General features: G+C 36.1%; 1 protein-coding gene across 4 annotated transcripts; it reads right to left on the bottom strand.

The window, feature by feature from the left end:
- On the bottom strand, positions 1–22,389 carry LOC104896719 (RHOMBOID-like protein 10, chloroplastic). 4 transcript variants are annotated; one of them, XM_048645747.2, is made up of 9 exons: positions 22,111–22,387; positions 17,853–18,109; positions 12,501–12,555; positions 12,330–12,410; positions 12,155–12,251; positions 11,988–12,055; positions 11,615–11,713; positions 2,142–2,183; positions 1–359 (listed from the first exon to the last, which is right to left on the bottom strand). In XM_048645747.2, the coding sequence occupies exons 1-9, from the start codon at positions 22,294–22,296 to the stop codon at positions 213–215; spliced, it is 1,032 nt and encodes a 343-aa protein (XP_048501704.1). In that variant the 5' UTR covers positions 22,297–22,387; the 3' UTR covers positions 1–212. The 4 variants fall into 4 exon arrangements, with proteins under 4 accessions (XP_048501704.1, XP_010681795.2, XP_048501705.1 ...); XM_010683493.4 differs by having other exon boundaries at positions 17,853–18,073; positions 22,111–22,384; XM_048645748.1 differs by lacking the exons at positions 17,853–18,109; positions 22,111–22,387 and adding an exon at positions 14,419–14,919.
- Positions 22,390–22,412: the final 23 nt, after the last annotated feature.

The raw sequence follows: 22,412 nt of genomic DNA, 5'->3' as shown, positions 1-22,412 counted from the left end.
TCTGAAAATAGAGAATTAAATAAAGAATTACAACTTTATTCATCAATACAACATGCTTACCAAGAAGGCAAGAACCATACAAGGGTTTAAAAAGAGAAAAAAGAACCATTAATAATACTTGGATGCGTTAATATTTGACGACACAACTTAAAAGGAATCAACAAGGCAAAAATCTTCAAAATCCTTGAAATTTCTTTTAATTACAATGTCAGTTAAAATGGGCGTGACCTGTTCCGGTTAAAGAAGAAGATGGGAGCTTTGTCAACGAACACTTGACGGCCATCTCTGGTAGTGGAATCATAAGTCCAAGCAGGACCAACAAGCAATGAGACAGCTACTCCGCCAAGGAATCCTCCTAACTGAAGTGGCAACAATTCAGGTTAAGATGCAAAAAGCTCATCTTTCAAAAAGAAAAAACTCTATTTGAAGAACATGTTTACTAGTGAACAAGAAAGAGGAACGGGCATGGGTGATACTGCTAGTGGGTTTACCAGATAGTATTCCATCAATGCATATATAAGTTCTCAGTTTTCTCAATAGTTTAACGCTTTTCCCCTATTCATCTCATTCCACGCTACTAAGATAGCTCTATTTCTGGGATAGTGAAAACAGAGCAAATCAACCAGCTTAATGCTGTTGTAAATACAGTTTGTATACTGCAGTAATTCATACTTCATTTTGGCCCAAACAAAAATCATGTCGCCACTAGGACAAAAGCTGTTTTGTTGCTATACCAGTTTCTACATGTAGGTCTATAATCTTCCAAACTTTGGCTGCTGTTGCATTGACATGTTGAAACTTCTTTCTTTTTTTTGTTTTTTTTTTAAAAGAAAAGGGACCAGTGAGCAGTGGCGGATCTTAACTAACTATTTAAGAGGTGTCGAGTTGATAAAATAAAAGTTTTAGTGTAAAATATTAAATGATGAACAAAAACACTAATACACACCAAGATATAAATATACTATTGTTAATGGCTACAAAGAGCTTGTAGCTAATGTAATAAATCAAAATCTCAAAGGCGCAATTTTTAAAAAATTGTTTCCATTTATTTGTTTGACCATTATGAAATGTTCAAGAAATTGAGTAATTTTTTAAGAAATTGAAGGTATAGTTCATTAGCAACTAAATAAATTACTCCAATAAAAAAACTAAATAAATTACCAAATTGCTTTCTTAAGTCACAAAAAAAGAGATAAACTTATATTATAGTTAAGTGAAAAAGAAAGTTTTTTAGAGAAGAAGAATAAAAGTTAGTACAATCAATGAAAAAGATTTTTCTAAATTAGGCAAATTGAGATAAGCCAAAGATAAAGGAAGAGAAGAAAGAAGTAAAAAAGAAAGAAAGAAGTAAAAAAGAAATAAAGAAGTAAAAAAGAAAGATAGAAAAGAAAAAGAAAAAAAACAGAAGCATTTAAAATGAAGAAAAACAAAAAACTCCAAATATGTTGATACAAGGTTTGAACTTTGTTTCCATCTATTTGTTTGACCATTATGAAATGTTCAAGAAATTGAGTAATTTTTTAAGAAATTGAAAGGTATAGTTCATTAGCAACTAAATAAATTACTGCAATAAAGAAAACTAAATAAATTACCAAATTACTTTCTTAAGTCACAGAAAAAGAGATAAACTTATATGTTATGATGGTTAGGAATGAGTTGAGGAAGTAAGTACTATCATAGTAAAATAAAAAAGAAAGTTCTTTAGAGAAGAAGAATAAAAGATAATAAAATCAATGGAAAAGATTTTTCTAAACTAAGCAAATTGATTGAAGCCAGGAAGAAGAAAGAAAGAAGGAAAACAAAAAAAAAAAGAAAACAAAAACATTTAAAATGAAGAAAAACAAAAAAGTCCAAATGTGCTGATACAAGGTTTGAACTTGCAACCTCTAGGGCTCAAACTTCCTTTTACACCTTGCTTCATTGCCACTGTACCACAGTTTATTTTGTGACATGAACTACAATTTACTTAATTTATCTTATACAGTTATGGGAGGCCAAGCCCCTACCCGCCCCTTCTATAATCCGCCCCTGCCAGTGGGAGCTTCTTTTTTTTCAGTCAGCTTAATGTTCTCTCAGATCAGATTGGCTTCTGTCAATGTTATTGAAAGAACCATCAAAATTACAAGCTATATGATACTTACATGGCCCCAGTTGTCTATTCCGCTGGATGAAAGCCCAATAATCTGCAAAAGAGAGTCAATCTGGAGTCTGAATACCATATGGTGCACAAGTTATAAAAAAAAAAAAAAATCATAACTGCTTAGGAATTGCAGCTTAAATGCATTCCTCGCCCTGTATAACATCAGGTCCAGGCCAACTTACTAACATGATTAACTCCACGGTTCTAGAAGAGACAACATTCAACAACCAGAATTGCAAGTACAGACTAAATAAGAGAATATCTGTTAACTATCGGCTACGTATTCCTTGCCATCAAGTGTGTCAGTCCTAAGGCCACGACTTTAACATGTATATTGTCCTATAACAGATTAACAGAAATTAAGTCAAAAAAATTTTGACCATACAAATAGAGTGGTGCATACACCAAAGCATTTTCATTTCCTTGCATGAAAAGCAGCAATAAAGCTTACATGATGACCTTAAGCCCATTTTTTAGCACTGTCAAAGAGCCAAACTGCCAAACCTACACTATCAACATATGCTTTATATTCATGCAGTTAAACTGTTAGGTTAGTCAGCTTCTACAATCTACACAAGAGTGTTTTCTGGCAGTTATTTTCTCTCACGATTTTTATTTGCTGGAAAACTATATCCCTTCAGTTCAGAATGGTAAATAGGCAAATGTGGTATTTAAGTCAATGAAATTTTCTCATTCTCATAATTTTCAACAGTTGATTTAACCAAAAATCGACGCCTTCTCTTCACACCATTGCCCATTCTGGAATGGGTTAAGCGGTTAACTAAAATTGCGTGATGGAACATTTCTGGAGACAGGGATTGTGCGCTCCTGGAGTCCTGGGGTTATTATATTACACAAACTTCATCCGAGGAAGGATGAAGGATTCACGAAAAGCAAGACATCCAAGACTGAGAAAGAAATGAAAATCAATACAGTACTTGTTTAAGGGGAGAAGAATTAGGCTGCTGTAAAGGCTGATGCGATTAGAAGGCTAGCAAAGAGCAAAGAGACTGGAAAGCTGGAGAAGGAGATCCATATAAGATATGGGTGTCTTGAAATTGTGAAGTATCTAGCATAGATATTTTTATCTCTTTCTTATGAGTAGTGCCCTACAAAGAACATAAAAGTTTAAGAGCCAATAGCTTTGAATGGATACCACAATTTCCCAATTATTTATACTTATCTCAAATGCAAGCAATGTACTGGTTGCAAAATGCTAAGTACATGTCAAGACAATATCTAAAAATATTCATAGATCGCAATCTATTCATTTAAGCAAGAGGGCACGTGGGAATTAGGTTTTAGAGATGACACTACCAGTAAACACCCCAGATGCTTATATTTTCCTATAAGTTTAGCTTGCTTAGCAGCTTATGAAACCCAAAACATTGAAGCTTATTTGGACAACAAGCATCAAATATAATTCCAGGTCTCTAGTGTCTTTCTTTTCTTTTCTTTTCTTTATTTTTTCTGCAGGTTGATGAGTCATATTAATATAGGTATTTCATGATGCATTTAGGTTGCATTTTAGGATCATTTAGTTGCATTTTTAGTTCATAATTGCATATAGTTACTTAAGTTGAGAAGATATCACTCTTGTGTGTGTTTTCGGTGTTTTTGATAGTTTTCAGGTATTGAGAACACAATTGGAGTATTATTGGACAAGCTTAAGCATGAGAAGCATCTAGGAAGGAGCTAAGTCAAATGAGAAGTCCAAAGGGCATCTTCGAGTCAGATTGCAACCCAAACATAGCGGAAACATATTAAAAGAAGTATGGAAATTGAGTCATGTGCACTCTTTTGATCATAACTCATTATCCAGAGATCGGAATTTAGTGATTCCAGTGGGGTTGGAAACTAGACTTGAAGAGCTTTCCAACGTGTATACACGCCCCGATACGACTTCTAGTTTGCGAGATATGGTCTTTACAAGTTGACGCTGTTTTGCAGGCGAAAACCCGCCCGCGGTTATTCCGTGTTCCTAGTCGAATAGGCTTTATTTTTTGACGAATTAGACTCTATTTTTCTAGTTGTTTTAGGAAATAAAAAGGTATAAAGACTCAAGGGAATATTATTATTTCCTATCTTATTTTCTATTTTTGTTTTTTTCCATAATTAATTCATTGGAGATTAGAACTCTTTTTCTCTCAATTAGTGGAGAACCCTAGTTTTGCTTTTTCCCCAATTTACATTGAATTTTCAAGAGAAGCTTTGATTTTTGCAAGATTGGTTCTACAATTGGTATTATTTTTTTTCTCTTCTTATTCCTATTCAATCCTTTATTATTAATTCATGTTTGCTTATTTAATTATGAATATGTCTTCCCCAATTATGATTGAGTAGTCTATTTCTAGGGTTTAGGGGATCCATGATCAATTAGGAAGGGATGTTTATAAAGTATTGATTTTTATTGATGATGTTGATTCCTATTGAATGTTTTTATGTCTATTCAATCCAATTTGGCCAGATTTGATTGTTATAGTGTTGCAATATTAGGTTATGCGCCGAGAGGTATAAACTTGATATTAAGGCTAGTTTCAATAGGTAGAGTTGGTATTAATAAATTGCGAGAGCCTGTTAATACCGTTCTATGGTTGATTTAGACTTGAGAGAGCGAATCAACCTATTTAACTGCATTGTTAATTGTTGATTTTTGTGTTTCATCCCGAAATATTGATCATTGGTGAACCTATGTCCTAGACTTTTTATTATTGATAATTCTTGATATAGTTATAGTCTAGTTTAGTATAATTACTCACAAACACTCGTTTCTATACTCTAGATTTGACTGACAATTAGGAAAAGAACACTGTTTCTCTGTGGATTCGACCCTACTTCCCTGACTACTATTTGTTAGAGGACTTTAGGATTACTTTTGATAAGGTGATACGACTTTAGCCTGTAACAAATAGGCCAATGTAATGGAATGAATTTGTTAGATATGGACCGTAAAAAAAAAAAAAAAAAAAAAAAAAAAAAAAACTCATTACATAAGTCAGTGGCTTTATTTTTCAGAGAATAGAGCTTAGATGTCAAAATGTCAAAAACGAGATAATGGTGCTAAGGAAGACAATATGGACTACTAAAGTCAGGGCACATAAAAGATAGAGAGGACTACTAAGGAAGACAATATGGACCATTATGGTAGACGATAATGAAAGGTGGCAAAGGTAATGAATCTAGAGGTACTTGTGAACAAAAGTACATCCCAATGTCCATGGTAATGCTTGTCCAATATCCATCCTCATATACCTCCATTTCTTCATAAATTTTCATTACCACTTTTGAGGTGATATTGAGTGGTGTTGGGGATACAGATCCATTTGTTGGGCATATAGTCAATATGGGCACCAATGTGTGTGTATGGTGTGCACATCAGGTTGCGCGAAAGTTCGTCAGATGGCTGTTCACAGACCCGCCCGATGGTGTCGGACAGTGTCGCCCGACCGGGCGGGTCGAAGGATTCAGCAGGGGCAAATAGCAGGAACGCCCGATCTCATCGGGTTTGAGCACCCGATCGGGTGGATCAACGAATCACGACATGGCGATCCCCGCCCGATCGGGCCCGAGTGTAAATTCTACTTGGCCAAATTGGCCACCCGACCCGATCCGGCGGTAGTTAATTTGACGCGAAAACGCGTTTTTTTCGAGTTGAGTTATAATTAGGTTTAACCTTATGCGTTTATTTGACGGTTTTACATTATTATTCGCATAATCAAGAGAGGAAAAGCTTAAGAGAGATCTTGGAGAGTTTTTGTAACCATCTTTTGAACATTAATCAATTCCTAGTGCATATTCGTGGTTTTTCTCTTATTCTTGGGTTTCCACGTTAAAAACTCTCTTGTGTCCTTTATTGCTTTCATTTTTTCGTTGTTCAATTATTGTTTGCTATTACTTGCTAGTTTGCTATTACTTGCTAGATTGCTATTCAATAGGGCTTACAATTGGTATCAAAAGCCACCAAGGATTATTGTGTAGATCTAGAAGTGATTAACAATGAAGGATGCGAAGATCAAAATTGAGAAGTTTGATGGCACATATTTTGGGTATTGGAAGATGCAAATCGAAGACTTCCTATATCAGAGGAATCTGTATCAACCTTTGTCTGAGACGAAGCCGGCAGACATTGATGAGGCAAAGTGGAAGGTACGCGATAGGCAAGCACTAGCGGTGGTGCAATTGACATTGGCTCAGATTGTGGCCTTCAATGCCAAGGATATCAAAACAATAGCGAGATTGATCAAAGCTCTTTCAGATATGTACGAAAAACCCTTGGCTATGAATAAGGTATATCTAATGCGTCGTTTATTTGATTTAGAAATGAATAATGGTTTATGTTGGTGAACATATTAATGAATTCAACTCAATAATAAGTCAACTATCTTCGATTAATATTGTCTTTGATGATGAAGTGAAAGGCCTAATTTTGTTGTCCTCCTTACCTGTTGCTTGGGAAATTGTAGTAAATATTGTTCGTAATTCTTCTGGTAAAGAAAAATTGGTTTATGACCTGATTTTGAGTGAGAGTATTCGAAGGAAGGAGAGTGGAGAATCATCTGAAGGAAGGGGAAACAAAAGGGAAAAGGGGGGAATTTCGAGGAAGATCAAAGTCAAGGGGTCGGAGTAAGTAAAAAAGCATGTTGGAATTGTGGTGAGAAGGGTCATCCAAAGAAGGATTGTCCACATCCCAAGAAGAAGGGTGGAAAGTCTGACCATAATGATAAATATGAAGATAGTGATAGCTCATCGATTTATTATGCATCGAATGAGTTTGAGAAAGCTTTGGTCCTAAGTGTTGATAGTCCCATAGAGTCGTGGATCCTAGATTCGGGGGCATCGTTTCACTCTTCACCTATGAGGGAGCTAATGCATAACTTCAAAGCAAAGAAGTTGAGAACGGTCCATCTTGTTAATGACAAGACCTTGGACATCATGGGGAAGGGAGATGTGGTGGTCAGCAAACGGGAGAACTTTAAAACTGTAAGATGTTAGGTACATTCCAAACCTAGCAAAGAATTTGATTTCTTTGGGTCAACTGGACTCGTGTGGCTACAAGACTGTGTTTTATGAGGGGAAGTGGAAAATTTCCAAACATTCCATGATCTTGGCTAGAGGTACTAAGATGGGAACTCTATATACTATTGCATGATGAACAACCATGGTTGCTGCAGCTGCAGTGGATGAGACTAAGTTATGGCATACTGGACTTGGTCACATGAGTGAGAAAGGGATGAAGATTTTAGCTTCGAGTGGCAAGTTGACATGGAATTTTGTGAGAGTTGTGTCTATGGCAAGCAGAAAAAGGTGACTTTTACAGAAGACAAGAAAGAGTTGAAAACTCAAAAGCTAAAGTTGGTGCACACTGACTTGTGGGGGCCTTTCCCAGTTAGATCCCTTGGAGGCTCACGTTACTTTATTACTTTAATTAATGACCACAACAGGAAGGTATGGGTCTATTTCATGAAGAGGAAATTTGAGCTTCATGAGACCTTCAAGAAGTGGAAAGCTGTGGTAGAGAATCAGACTGAAAAGAAGATTAAGTGCATTAAGTCCGATAATGGAGGTGATTATAAATTGGGAGAAGAATGACATTATTTTGAAGAGGATGAACAGAATGTGAGGGCTAGAAGTATGACATTCTGGACAGATTTAGTTAGTACAACAGCTTAGTTGATCAACAGGGGACCATCAATTCCAAACTACCATAAGAGGTTTGGAGTGGAAGGAGGTGAATCTTTCTTTTATGAAATTATTTGGTTGTGTTGCTTATGTTCAATCTGATAAACGCGACAAGTTAGACCCAAAGGCTGTTAAATGTTATTTTATTGAGTATGATTTCGAGAAGTATAGGTATCGGTGTTGGAACCTAAGAGTAGGAAAATTTTGAGACATTGTGATGTCACGTTTGATGAGACTAAGGTGTATAAGGATGTTTATGGTGATAAATCTGAGATTATTGAGCTGGAGTTCGAGAGGAGGAGTTTGTGGAGACTAAAGGCCTTGATGGAAGAGATGTCATTGTTCCAGGACGGGTTGAGCAACACAAAGATGAGGTATATACTCCTGCAGATTCGGATCAAGGTAATTTAGATGGTGCTGTTGTTACACCACCAAGAGGCTCCAGTTGTAGTATAGGGAGAATAGTCTCTCAAGTTGACTTAGAAAATCCGCAAGGGTGTCGAGAACACCTAATCGATACTCTCCTATGTTTTATTTGATATTAACTGATGCATGTGAACCAGAATCGTATAAAGAAACAATAAATTCGACTGACTCATCCAAGTGGGAGCTAGCCATGAAAGATGAGATGCGGTCCTTGGAAAAAAATCAGACATGATATGAGAGCACTTAGCAACAAGTGGATCCCCACATTAAAGAAAGAGCTTGATGGAAGTGTCAGGTCTAAGGCGAGATTAGTAGTAAAAGGGTTCCTACAACAGGAGGGCGTTGACTATAATGAGATATTTGCTCCAATTGTGAAGTTGACTACTATACGTATCTTGTTGGCTATTGTTACTGCTGAAAATCTGTTCTTAGAACAGATAGATGTTAAGACCGCGTTCCTATATGGTGATCTGGATGAGGAGATCTACATGAAGCAACCAGATGGCTTTAAAGTTCAGGGAAAGGGGGAAAGGGGGAAAGAGGAACTTACTGTGCAAGCTGAAGAGGAGCTTATATGGATTGAAGCAGGCTCCGAGACACTGGTACATAAAATTTAACACTTTCATGTGTAGCAGCGGATTCAAGAGAGCTGATGCGATCGCTGTTATTATTTTTAGAGGTATGTAAATGACCATGTTTACTTACTTCTGTATGTTGATGATCTACGAGCATGGAGGTGATAAATAGTGTGAAGGGAAAACTATCACAGAATTTTGAGATGAAGGATTTTGGGTGAATCTACACAAATCTTAGGTATGAGGATTTTTAGGGACAAGTCTACTAGCATGTTGAAGTTGTCTCAAGAAGACTACATTCTTAAGGTACTTAAGAGGTTTAATGTGGGAGATGCTACACCCAGAAACTCACAACTTCCTAGCGACCTCAAATTGACAAGGGAGCACTCAATCTACACAAATCTTAGGTATGAGGATTTTTAGGGACAAGTCTACTAGCATGTTGAAGTTGTCTCAAGAAGACTACATTCTTAAGGTACTTAAGAGGTTTAATGTGGGAGATGCTACACCCAGAAACTCACAACTTCCTAGCGACCTCAAATTGACAAGGGAGCACTCACCAACTACAGAAGAAGAAAAGGTGCAGATGTCCATTGTTCCCTATGCTTCGGCGGTTGGTAGCTTGATGTATACCATGGTTTGCATACGGACAAACATTGCTTTTACACTCGGAGTTGTGAGCATGTTTGTTTCTAATCCAGGTGACAAACATTGGGATGTTGTGAAGTAGTTACTAAGGTACTTGAAGGGCACTTCACGTATGGGGCTTTTCTTCTGGAAGAAAGGAGTGAAACTTGAGGGTTATGTTGATGTTGATCTTAGTGGAGATATTGATACAAGCAAAAGCACGTCAGGATAAATGTATCTCTTTGTCTACTATAGAGTCTGAGTATGTGGCTATGTCTGAGGCGGGTAAGGAGATGGAATGACTTTGGTTTTCTTGAAGAGATGGACATCAAACTGGAGAAAGTGGTACTTTATAGTGATAGTCAAAGTATTGTGCATTTGGTTAAGAATCCCATGTATCATTATAGGACTAAGCATATTCATCAGCGCTTTCACTACATCAGGAGTTTAGTGGAGGAGAAAGTGTTGGGTGCTAAGAACCCAGCTGGTATGCTCATTAAGAGTGTGAGTTATGACAAACTAAGGTTGTGCCGAACCTTAGTTGGCCTTCGGTGATTGTTGATGAATGTAATGTTTTAGGAATTGAGATGAATGAAAGGATGATGATGGTATAAAGCATTCTTAACTTAGACCTATCTCCAAGTGGGAAACTGTTAGGCATATAGTCAATATGTGGCTCAATGTGTGTATGGTGTGGAGATGAGGTTGTGCAAAAGTTCGTCAAATGGCTGTTCGCAGACCCGCCAAATCGAGTTAGGCAGTGTCGCTCGACCGAGCGGGGTCGAAGGATTCAGCAAGGTAAATAGCAGAAGCGCGAGCGCCCGATCGGGCGTGATCAGCGAATCACGACAAGGCGGATTGGCCACCCAATCGGGCGAATGTCGCCCGACCCATCGGGCGTTTTTTTCGAGTTGAGTTATAATTAGGTTTAACCTAATGCTTTTGTTGACGGTTTTACATTATTATTCCATAATCAAGAGAGATCTTGGAGAGCTTTTGTAACCATCTTTTGAACATTCATCGATTCCTAGTGCATATTCGTGGGTTTTCTCTTATTTCTTGGGTTTCCACGTTAAAAGTTCTCTTGTGTCCTTTATTGCTTTCGTTCTTTCGTTGTTCTATTATTGTTTGCTATTACTCGCTAGATTGCTATTCAATAGGGCTTACACCATTACCATGGGCATATATATGAGACTTCCTTCATAAAAGTACGCATATCTTCAACACCACCATATATTATTGGCTACCAAACGGGGGGTAACAAGAATAAGCCTTAACAGTGACACAACAATTGCGTTTGGCACTCCTAAGATGGGAAGGCAAGACTATAAAGTAGGAATTCTTTTATGAGATTGTGAATACTGCAAACTCCAACTCCTAATCAACGATTTTTATGAGACCAGATCTCATGTTGTGACTCTAGGTGCCTATAAGGCCGAGAAGGTGAATGTCCAAAGAAAATATAGATTAATGAGCTACACGGCCTCGTTCACACATGCTTGAAATGGACACTTCATTATAATAAGCACTGGATTGAGCGGTCCAATGCAAATATGTATATCTTGTTCCTCTAATCATGACGCCATCAAGACTACTACTTTAGAGTTTCAACAAATGAAGAAACTAGAGAAAGAGATTGCAATAGAAAATGTTATCTATAAGTAGTAACCACAGCAAGGCCAACTTATGGAAGCTTTTCCATATTTATAGAGCTTATTTGCTCATTCTTTGATCTTAGCATGGAGGACCTCACAAAAAAAAAATACCCCATCAAGTGCATAAATATATGTGTATAGATATTCATATACTAAATTTGACCGCAAATTTTGAATATAAAATAAAATAATTTTTAGTATGTTAAACTTTTGTTGAATTCATGCCAATTTATTTTTATAAAAAATCAGCATTCAAAAAATTTGATTATTAGATAATCGAATACATTAGTACTTACAGTTGTGCTTGGCAAGTGTAAAAGTCAAAACATTGCAACTAATAAAGAACGAAGTATTTATTTGTTTTTCTAAAAAAGTAGGGCTGCGAGGGGAAGCTTGAGCCCAAGGCAAGATGTTGACAATGTTATGAACAGAGGGGTAGATGACAAATGACAGCATGTTGTAACCATGACTTTTTTAAATTCTCGATAGGACTTGACAGAAATTGTACTTACTATATTTAACAAGATAACTTGTGCTATATGCTTCAAATCCTGTGCGCCGGAACCACGAAGACTTCTATGCCTGATGGAAAACACGGCAACTGATCCAACCTATTAGGCATCAGAAACTACATCTCCATAAAGTAATTCATCTTCAGATAATTGTCCACCTAAATATGACTATATGAGTAAAAGAATTTAAAAGCACAACAGCATTTTAACGGGTATAGGCTTCTGTAAAGAGTTAACAGAATGATAAAAGCCATGCGTCACAGCAAATAAGGTCAAATTTTATACTAAATATAGAAGCATGTTGCTAAAAGATATTCCGGGCATATTGCATTTGACTTTTGTTAAATTCAAAAGTAGGATGAGAAAAGGTTACCAGTCCAAAAATGGCTCCTGATGCACCAACAGCAGGAGCTTCAGACAACCAATAACTCATTGCAGAACCTGATAAAAATATCATACAGGAATTGAAGTTCAGCAAAATCATTACCTTTGATTAGGGAAGTAAATGTAAGTCAATCATCTAAGAGATTTAATCTTTACTTGTGATAGCAGAGGCAAAGTATATGGTAAAAAATCTTTGAGTTCCACCAAATTTTTCTACACTGGGACCAACAGAATGTAAAGAATAACAGTTCACCTGGAAATTAAAGACCCCGATAAGCACAGTATTTCAAAATACATGGACAAAACCTTGTCATTGGAAATGGAATCATACCAAGAGGTGTCCAATATTTGCATGCAGGAAAGCTGACGTCACCAGCCTCCACAACTGCCCTTCATCAATTAGACTATTAATCTGTTTGACATTTTGAGATCAATCATGTCTCAAATTAAAATATTTCATGTCATGAGACAAATTTACAAGTTAACTGCTGCAAGATCTAACCTTAGCTCCCCATAACATCAACCTGCCTTGTGTGGCCATCTGCGCAACATAAAGCCTAGAAACACAAGAAAATGGGAGAGAAAACCCTCAGACAGAGGGGAGGGGAAGGACCGGATAATCAACTATCAACAATATTACTCAATCTAGACAAGGTAATGCTATCTATTCATGCACAAAATGTGTCAAAGTTCACATAGCGAAATTTTGAAAAACCGATAGTTAATGTCTTTTAAACAAAAACAACCCTATATCATCCAAATATATATCATAATATTAACTCCACAAGTCAACACCCTACGTCTAGATATGAGGAAACTTGGATGTATGCAGTCTTTACACGATTTACACTTGTAGCAGTTATGACTTTATGAGACTGTTTTCTGAAATGAACAAAAAAAGAATTTAAGAAGGAACAGACAAACATATAAATCAGATATATAAGAAACATAAAATGAAAAAGATTTTAAAGTTAACAATATTAGCACTGATAAATAAGAAAACAAATGCAAGAGATGGGAAAAAATGGGGAAAGGAGCAAGCAGAATAGAGGGACAGAAGTTACTAGAATCCCACAAGTTCAGGGCACCTATTGTAACCTGACAGCGGAAAAATAGCATAAAGGGAAGGGAAGGGAAGCGAAAGGGACAGTGGGAAGAACAGATTCCCCAAGAGCTGCTGCAATGAATTGACATATGGCAGAGGGGCACTTTAGGCAGCAGCTCTATAAGTTATTATTAGTACCTTGAAGAATTACTTAGGGATAGTGAGAGGAGAAATGTTATAAATAGAGAAGACCAGAAAGAGGAAAATCATGACGAATATTATGGAGACTTTACTTTTCTTTTCTTTTCTTTTGTAGTTGAGACTTGAGGGAGAGCAAGCCTCTCGATTGCTTGAGTTAATCGATTTGTCTCCTGAAAATATCCAGTTTAGCCATGTCTGATCATAACAGCCACTAGATAGGGGCAACTATGCAAAAGCCCAAAGCACTATGAGATTAAAACTTCCCATCAAGGGTCAGGTTATTTGTAAGCTTCAGACCAAGTACATCCTATGTGAACATCTTGCCCTAACACTTCTTAGTCTACTTCTTACTCATTTATGATCCCTCAAAATGAAAACAGAACTGCAAGAGCATCCAGACTTGCCTCTTGCATCTTATCTGAATAGATTTACACCAACTTATGTCATACATTCTTATTTGGCTTTTCAGAGTAATATTACAAAATAGAAGACTCCTCATCTCGGTCACCATAACATTACAAGCTTCTTCATGCTTGATTGGCCAAATAACGCTAGTAAAAGGATAACAAATCTCATTTGGCGAACTTCTCCATGGATTTCGCCAATAAATTTATTTGCTAAGGCTTCTAATAGATATTAAATGAACAAATCATACATCATGTGAACATTGGAGAATTAGGTGGCTAATGTCTAAACTCGAGAGCATAAGGAATCCTGTAATGCACCAAAAAACCCAGAATGGGTCTTCTATGGATCCTGCCACAAGTGCATCGAAGGAGTCTAGAATCCATCCTCTAACTTAGTTCGAAACTACCAATAAGCCTAAAATATTGTTTCTAAACATATAAGAAAACTGAAAATATATAAAGAATAATGTCCAAGAAAAGTAAAAATTGATTCAAGAAAGTATTAACTTGTTCCTGATTTCAGTATTTTGTCTTACATTAACACCACTTGTTGTATAGAAAGTTGGTGATTTCAGAAGATAAGCACTCCAGCAGTCTTGAGAATGAAACAGAAATAAAGGACCAAAAACAAGATCTAAAAGTTGTCCAAGCTAACAAAGATAAAACAAACTAAATAGAAAAACCAAAGATTGGCGATCCTTGACGTATTCACATAAAAAATAACTCAATAATCTAATGAATTGGAGGGAAATTATGTAAGCACTTACTTAAGAGATTGCAAGTCATAGCAAGCTTTGTAGGTTGTGGCTGATGGTAAGCTAGTGTAATCCATTCTTTTGCTGACCCATCCTCGGGTTCCTCTCTTTGCCATTTATCATCAGCCTTGTTTGAGATGGGTTGGATGGAGCCTTAATTTATGACAGATGTTCTTTGTATCTTGGAAATGAAGGATGAAAAAGGTTGGGTTGCTGAAGTGTGGATGATGGTTCCGTTGGCAATTTCAAATACGTGCACTGACAAAGAGAAAAAGACTTTTCAAGGGCAGAGCTTCCCCTCCTCAAGGTTTCAAGTTCCTTGTTTGAGGCTTTTGTATAGTTGGAGCCAAGTACTAGATTCCAGCACGATACTTAAAATCTCTTCAAGTTTTGCCCATAAATTGCTTCACGATAGCGTGAGGGCATGGATATTTCCATCCTTACCCCTCTTTTTTGTGTAAGTATACATGCATAATGCATGATACCCTTTTGGAATCCTTTTTTTTTCTTCTTCTTTTGCGGAGAAGATAAGGTAAGAAGCAATAATGAAAAGAATAAGTAGCCATTGTTAGATGAATATCAATGTGATATAAAGAATTTATTCTTAATTATTTAAAAAAATTGAAGGTATTCTTGTTTTATGTCTCTTTCAATTGTTTTCAGAAAAAAATGAAATAGGACATTAAATTATATTCCAATTTTACAAAATACATTTATTTAGGTATTTAACATTGGATCTACAAATAATATCAAGCATTACCGAATTTTTTTTTTTACTGTGTCTTAGTATTGGAAATAGGTCTAGAAAAGTATTTGAAATTCAAAATTTTAGACATAAGTACCTTATCAAGGCAAGGAACCATGTCAAATTATGTATAGAATAAATTCAATTTTGAGAAGTTGCAAAAGCAATACCTTGATGGAAATTTCTAAACTTCCTCAGTTTTTCCATTGATCATCGCATTTCTTCAGATAAAGATGAATCACGTGCACGACAGATTATCTCATGCAGAAAACTGATGAAAAAGGATGACTTCAATTTCTATAGCATAACAGTCCCCTCAGGAGGCAAGACAGTTCTAAATGTGACAAGGACTGAAGGAGTGCCATGCACATGATCACTCAGCAACAACTCTTCTAACCTACAACCTATGTCATCACTGATGAATTAGTAGGTAACCCTTGCATTATTCACCACCGGTATATGCAGTTATCAAGTACATTTCTACAAGAACCTTAATGTGTTTTTCCAGTGCAAGAATTGCAATCGTTCAACAGAAACTTTAAAAGTTTGAGGCAAGAAACACACACGCCTCTGCCTAAGTCCTCAAGCATGCAGTTATCACATTACATTTCTACAAGAACCTTAATGTGTTTTTCCTGTGCAAGAAGCCAAGAACTCTACTCATTCAACAGAAACATCAAAATTTTGAGGCAAACAACACACACCCCTCTGCCTAAGTCTGTCAGCATGTCACTTGATTGTAAGACTTTTGTCTTCAATATAAATCACTTAAGTTTCCTATACAAAACCAAATCAGAAAAAAGTGCTACTTTGACCGAGTACTTCAGCATATTCTGTAGAACTTCTTTAATGCAAAAACAGAAGCGAAGACTCACTTGTCTATTTGATCAATTACAGAAACAGATGGTAGCTTAGTGTGGATATTTCTCTTTGAGGGGTACCTTAGCATATATAGTACAAGACAAATTCTTATATCTGAAAAAGGTTAACAAGGATCTGAATAGGAGAAGACGAGAAAGAAATTCCCATGTACATTTGGTCTCTTTGCCAGGATGCAATAGGAGAAAATTCACAATGTGGCAAGACGTGGTTTGCAGCTAGATAACCACAAGTAAGTCCAAGTAGTACTCTGCAATAAATCCCAATCAAGATTTGGGTCCATAAAGCCAGGACAGGTTACTTCATTCTATTAGTCCAACTCCAAGTCAATAAACCACAGATAATTCTAAATAAGAAAAAAAGCCCTCTCTTCTTGGTCACTTCCTTGTCCTTGTATCCTTCACTTCTTTCTGTCTTGAATTTTGAACATACTGAGTAAGCCGAAGTAGTAAATGCTTCTACTTAACCCATTTGAAAGCTTATTAAATCTCTCTAGAATTCTTAAGAGCTTGTCAATATCATTACCGGATTTTGGTTTTTGGAGAAAGTTTAACGTGTTGTATGTACGAGTTTGGATGAATGACTTGGAATAAGAAAAACATATACATTGCTAATTTCATGGACTAGCTGAAAACACGAAATTACTTTAGCTGCTTCTACAGTTTTGTTCACTAAATTCACTAACGAAAAGGCTCAAAACAGATAATTAATGACTATACATAATATAAACCACCCTAGTCAAAGTAATTTATATAAGCTTCCCTCAATGTCAAACACATTCTCAATTGGTCACCCTACTTCGTTTCCGATACATGCTATTGTACTCCCTAGTTATTGTCATCCTTCTTTCCTTTGTTCAATGTTAAAACATCAATAGAATTCTTGTAGGCTCCACCACAAGATACTTTAGTGTATTTCCTTCTTGACAAACTTCTAAAAACCTCTTCGTCAACTTGCCTACTTTTTGCTTTTACAAATTTGCAGATTTGCTGACTTGCTGACTTTTACTCTGTCTTAAGCTCGTCCATCCGCCAGGGCCATCTAAGAGGGTGTAAAAGATGTCTTACATTACAGCACAGCCACTCATACCGACGGCCCAAAGTGTATAATAGGTTTGATCGTTTTAGGCACATTGTCCTTAATCCAAAATTCATGCATCCCACATTTGGTTTGCCTCATTTGCACTATTTAAATGGCATCACTAAATAGGATAATTTGGAGGAAAATAGGTTGGCTAGAAAGAATATCGGCTAAATTGGATGAGAATAGGCTTAGATCTGACCAAGATAAAACAAAATTGGACCAGATTTGACCAAATTTCGCCAATATAGACAACATTCATAATGATAAGTAACAGGATGAAACTAGGTAGCTATGGGGAAACAATAATACAATAGCAGGAGCCCGGATATCACCATATGAATTCCACGAACTCACCCAAGAACGTCGTCATCAAATTTCAAACTCCAGTCAAGTATATCTTACGTGAAAAAAGAACCCTTAAATATGACATGGTTCAACAATCACCCAAGGCATTCTGTGCATGGGTAGAGGTTACCACGAAAGGGGAAAAAACTCTTCTGCTACAAGAATAAAATAATGCCCAGATTATACGGGAAAAACCAACGAAAGCATAGATTTCTTTTTTGTCAATTTAGAAGCACATTTGGATGATACCAGGCCATTTCTATTTTTTTAGAACAAAAAAAAAAAGAAAATTATTTCTATGGTTATTTTATCCATTTAGGTTATAGATGTAGCATGCTAGCAGCCGTGAAGCATATAATAATAGATATTTAAAATGTAGGTCAGATGTACTAACAGCACATTGATGGCAAGAAGGGAATTAGTCCAACCCCCTTGCAGAAATGGATTATCTCTAGAAATATCCTTTGATGAGCCTGCTTTCTTGCCTGTCTCATGTCCTCCTGAATTTCCATCAAAGAGACAAAAACATGAGGTCCATGCTGCTGAGACAACGTCATCTAACCTCTGGAAAGAGTGAAATTGCTTTAGGTAGCAGCCTCGTCTGTTCAATGTTCCCTTTAATCCAATAACAAAAGCAAGAAAATGAGTCACCTATCAAAGCAAAGTATCAATCCAATTCTTCTTAATTATAACATGACAAAGAAATACTCCAAATAATCCAAGACGTAAAACATGTACCATCAATTTATAGCATTAGCATATTCAAAACTTCAACGCAAAATTACGAGCCACTAGTCAATTGTCATCAACTATATGATGCACAGATTCTGTCCCGTGTCAATTTAATTCTTTTCTTACCAATTAATTTTATCATTACATAGACAATGCAAGATCACTCCCACATATTCTTGTAGAATCACTATGAGGGTTGCTCAGTTTTTTCTAGAAAATTCTACAATTCCAGCAACTGTGAATTATTCAATACAGATTCTTCTACATTTCACAAGATATGCATCAAATAGCAGGTGCATTATTCTCTTGTAAACTATCTCTTTCACAGCATGACTAGGCACTAGTGGCATAGCACATTGCCAGAAATATTATTCCAGTCGGAAAAAGACTACATATCATTAATATGAGCCTAGATGAGGGAACTCTTCACATTTATCAGATATGGTCACTACAGAAAAGATTAAGATCAACCAATTGCGAAAATAAAACTGAATTATAAAATGTGAGACCTAGACATTGCTAACTCTAGATGCATGACTGTTTCCATGTTGACTTCCCAAATAATGCTGCCTACTTTAAACAGAGAGCACCGTGCTTGGATATGTGCATAATTTAAGCAAAAATACATCCCACCACCTAATAAGGACAGGATAACATGAAAAAGCAAAGTTTGTTTGAACATCATTTCGTGGTGACCCTTCTTCACATCAGAAAAGTAATTTAAATATCCAGGTATTAGTTAGTAATTATAGGCTGTCTAAAGCAACCTACACATGATCTTAGTTTCAACCTTGCTAAATACTGTACTGAGTTGGAGGCCCTGACAGGCTGACCAACACCTTAGTCTCTGGTAAGTGGTAATATCTGTGCAAGCAGAAAATATACTCGTACAATGTCTCATAATCATACAAAAAGGTATTACACAGTACAGGAAACCTTTGAAGCACGTAAGATGGTAATTAAAAAAAAATCAAGGGTCCCAAAAGAAGGCATAATAAAATTATCATGCATGGTCAACTAAACTGCATGCAAATAAAAAATATAGCAAACATAAATATTCAGCACAAAAGCGTTATAAATTCGAATTATTTTCTTTTCAACTTCATAGAATAAGATATCAGCACAAAAGTGTTCAGTTCAGCAAAAATAAAGTTCAAATTGACCAAGTTTAGCAAGCATAATTCAGTAAATAAAAGTTAGGGGAAAGTTGTTCGTGAGACTGTTCACGCTAACTCTGTCGCCTCTCAACAAAATGAAGAAATTACTCCCATCTCACGATAGCTTACTGCGAGAGTCTTATAAGAGATATTCCAAAAGTTAGAATCCAAATTAAATAATATAGCAAATATTCCTAGGCAAGAACATTTCCTAAACTTGTTCTACGTACTAGAAAATATTAAGTGTGAGACCCTTAGTTATAGAAGTAAAGTATCCTTATCTATTTGTTCATATAACATTTCATGACACCCTTTGTGACAGATTAGTTGGATTATAGTTATAGGAGATACGTTGTTGAGTGGTTAGTATTGTTTTAATAAAAGGTTAGATGTGTAATAACAATTAGTGCAGTATTTTTTATTGTATTCGAGGGAAAGTGGGCTACTTTTTGTTAAAGAGAGAGAATGTGGTGGACCAAAAGGAGTAGGAGAGAAGTATTAACATTAGTGCGACCATTATATAATAGAAGTGTTCAAACGACGTCATAAACTCCAAGATATACATGTGATTGGGAGCTGCCAACTAGTCTTTAGACGAAAATTTATAGACCTTGTTAGGAGTGTTCAAACAATTTGTAATTAGAAGTGTTCAAACAAATTTGTTTATGAAGTACTTACTCCTTTTTTCACTTACAATGTTTTCCATTTTTGGCAAATCTCCATTACGCAACGTTTTCATTTTTAGCAATATGTTATCTCTTTTTCTCTCCTACCACATGGGGTTCTTCTTTTATATATCTCCTCTACTTGGTCCTTGTGCAAAAAGAAACGTGGCTAGTAAAAAAACGGAGGAAGTACAGCTAGGACATTGAGAGATCAAACATGTGTTCCATTGGGTCTTAAGGAATATCTACTAACCTTAGTGCTTGCTTGGTTCAAGCCATGAAGGCTCCATTTGATAGGGCGTAAAACATTTTCAGTGTAAAATGATTTTCATGGAAAACAATTTACAATGGAAAACACAATTCCAAAATTAGTTTTCCATTGTTTGGTTTCATGTAAGTAAAATGATGAATGAAAGGAAATTGAAAGGAAAAGTAAGGAGGTAGTGAGAAGAGTGTACAAAAGAGATAAGGAAAACAATTCTCCCTTCCTTTTGAAAGGAAAATGGTTTTCCATCATTGGGGAAGTAATTTTACCCCAAGAGAAAATGGTTTTACACTCTTTTGCCAACCAAACAATGTAAAACTAAAAATAGAGGAAAACAGTTTTCCGGGAAAACGTTTTATACCCTACCAAACGGAACCGACATGGAAAAAGGATTGCAATTAAATAAAGAAGGAAATGGTATTAAGAATTGGCTTTATTGAGTGTTTCGTTTAAGCCATTGAACGGAAAGGGAATGATAACCATTACCACCAAAAAATGACTGTAGTTACTTGAGGGGGAAAGGAAGGTAACAAACTAGGGGATTCCATTACCACCAAGTAATGGTAACGGATTGAGGAGGGGTTAAACCAAACAAGAAGAAAGGAAATAGGTTAATTCCATTTCTTGGAGCCTAAAAATATTTAACCAAACGTGCTCTTAGAATGAATGGGGGAATTCGCTTTGAGAAGTATTTTGATCAATTGTTAAGAAATTAGAACTAAGATTTTGATGAGTGCGGAAATAATATGTGAATAATAGAGAAAAATATGCAGAAAATTAGGATTCAATGCATGTTGAACATAAGTTGATTGCCCCCTATATTTAGTAAAATATGAAGATCAGGTCAAAACAGTGACCTATAACCAGGAGAGCGGTTGGCTAAGACGCTTTCCTAATCGAACTTTGGCAGAGACATCAGATTTGCCTTCTTATTTAAGGAATTGGCGCACAACACTGAAAATGCCTGCATCGAGCGCAAGCAACTGGCTTCATGGGGATTCCAAATTATATCCTTCTTTAATCTAATGCCAGGCTTTTGCTTCATTTAGGGCTAATTAACCCAGAAAACCAACTTCATAAAAATATTGGGCCACATTATAGTCAAATAATTGGGCAGTAAATTTGGGGAGATATGATCATGTGTCTACAAAATCGCATTTACTTAACGTATTGCTAGCTTTCCAAACTATGGAAATTGCTTTTCAACAAACAATAGTACCATACCTTCATTCCGAAACACTAGACCACATTTGACTTGTGATGGTCAAATTTTGTGGACTCGCCATCAATTTAACATACATGCATCTAGTTAATCTCAATACTCCCTCCGTTTCACAATATAAGGCACGTACGATGTTCGAGGTCGAACTTTGACGGTTAATTATTCTCCATTGATGTTGATAGAAAATTTTAAAAAATAATATTATTATAGTATTTTTCAAGACGAATCCAACCGTATAATTTTTATAATATTTTTTTATCGTATTTGAGAGATATTTCAAAGCAAATTTTCGTAAAACGTGAATGCATTATATTTTTAAAACAGAGGGAGTATTAGTTTAAAATCTATTAGCAAATGTACTTTTGCAAGATTATCACTACCGTTTTTGCTATAATAAGTAAGAAAACAATGATCAGGGTCAATATAATGGAGCATCTAGCCCAATAACTTCCAGTTAAATTCAGAATTTAAATATACACTGTAAACTCAAATTATCCCGAAATCATTTGTGCTAACACTTGAAAAATTAAAATCAAAATCAAAATCAAAATAAATTTAAAATCATACTAAACATTAAAAAGTAAAATTAGACGATAAAACAAAAAACATACCTTAAAAGCGGAGCAAAGGAGGGGAGAAATATGAGGGCTGAGGAAGCGGTGGCGGAGAGAGACGGCAGTAGAGAAGAGGTGGGTCGGACTGGGGCCCGCCTTAGAAAGCGGAAACCAATTTTTATGGTCATTGCCTGAATCACGTGGTAGTGGAAATAGTGCCCCTCCCCCAAAACCCAAGATCATCGGTCTCAATAGTCAATTCCAATGTTCCAACTACTCTCTGTTTTCCCTCTCACCTATTTTTTGCTCCACTTTTTTTCCAGCTATTTCATGGGTTGGAAACTTGGATCATTATTCAT

This window comes from Beta vulgaris, chromosome 6 (assembly GCF_026745355.1).
Source record: "Beta vulgaris subsp. vulgaris cultivar EL10 chromosome 6, EL10.2, whole genome shotgun sequence".
Lineage (NCBI taxonomy): Eukaryota > Viridiplantae > Streptophyta > Magnoliopsida > Caryophyllales > Amaranthaceae > Beta > Beta vulgaris.
This window is presented reverse-complemented; position numbering and strand designations above follow the sequence as displayed.

Bases quoted from the DNA above. Each gene is read 5' to 3' on its own strand.
- LOC104896719 (XM_048645747.2), bottom strand. From the start codon at position 22,296: ATGATCTTGGGTTTTGGGGGAGGGGCACTATTTCCACTACCACGTGAT. The intron at 2,184-11,614 runs GTAAGTACAATT...TCTCTTTTGCAG, and splicing joins AAGTTATCTTGTTAAATATA to ATTATTGGGCTTTCATCCAG. The intron at 360-2,141 runs GTAAGTATCATA...TTGCCACTTCAG, and splicing joins GAATAGACAACTGGGGCCAT to TTAGGAGGATTCCTTGGCGG.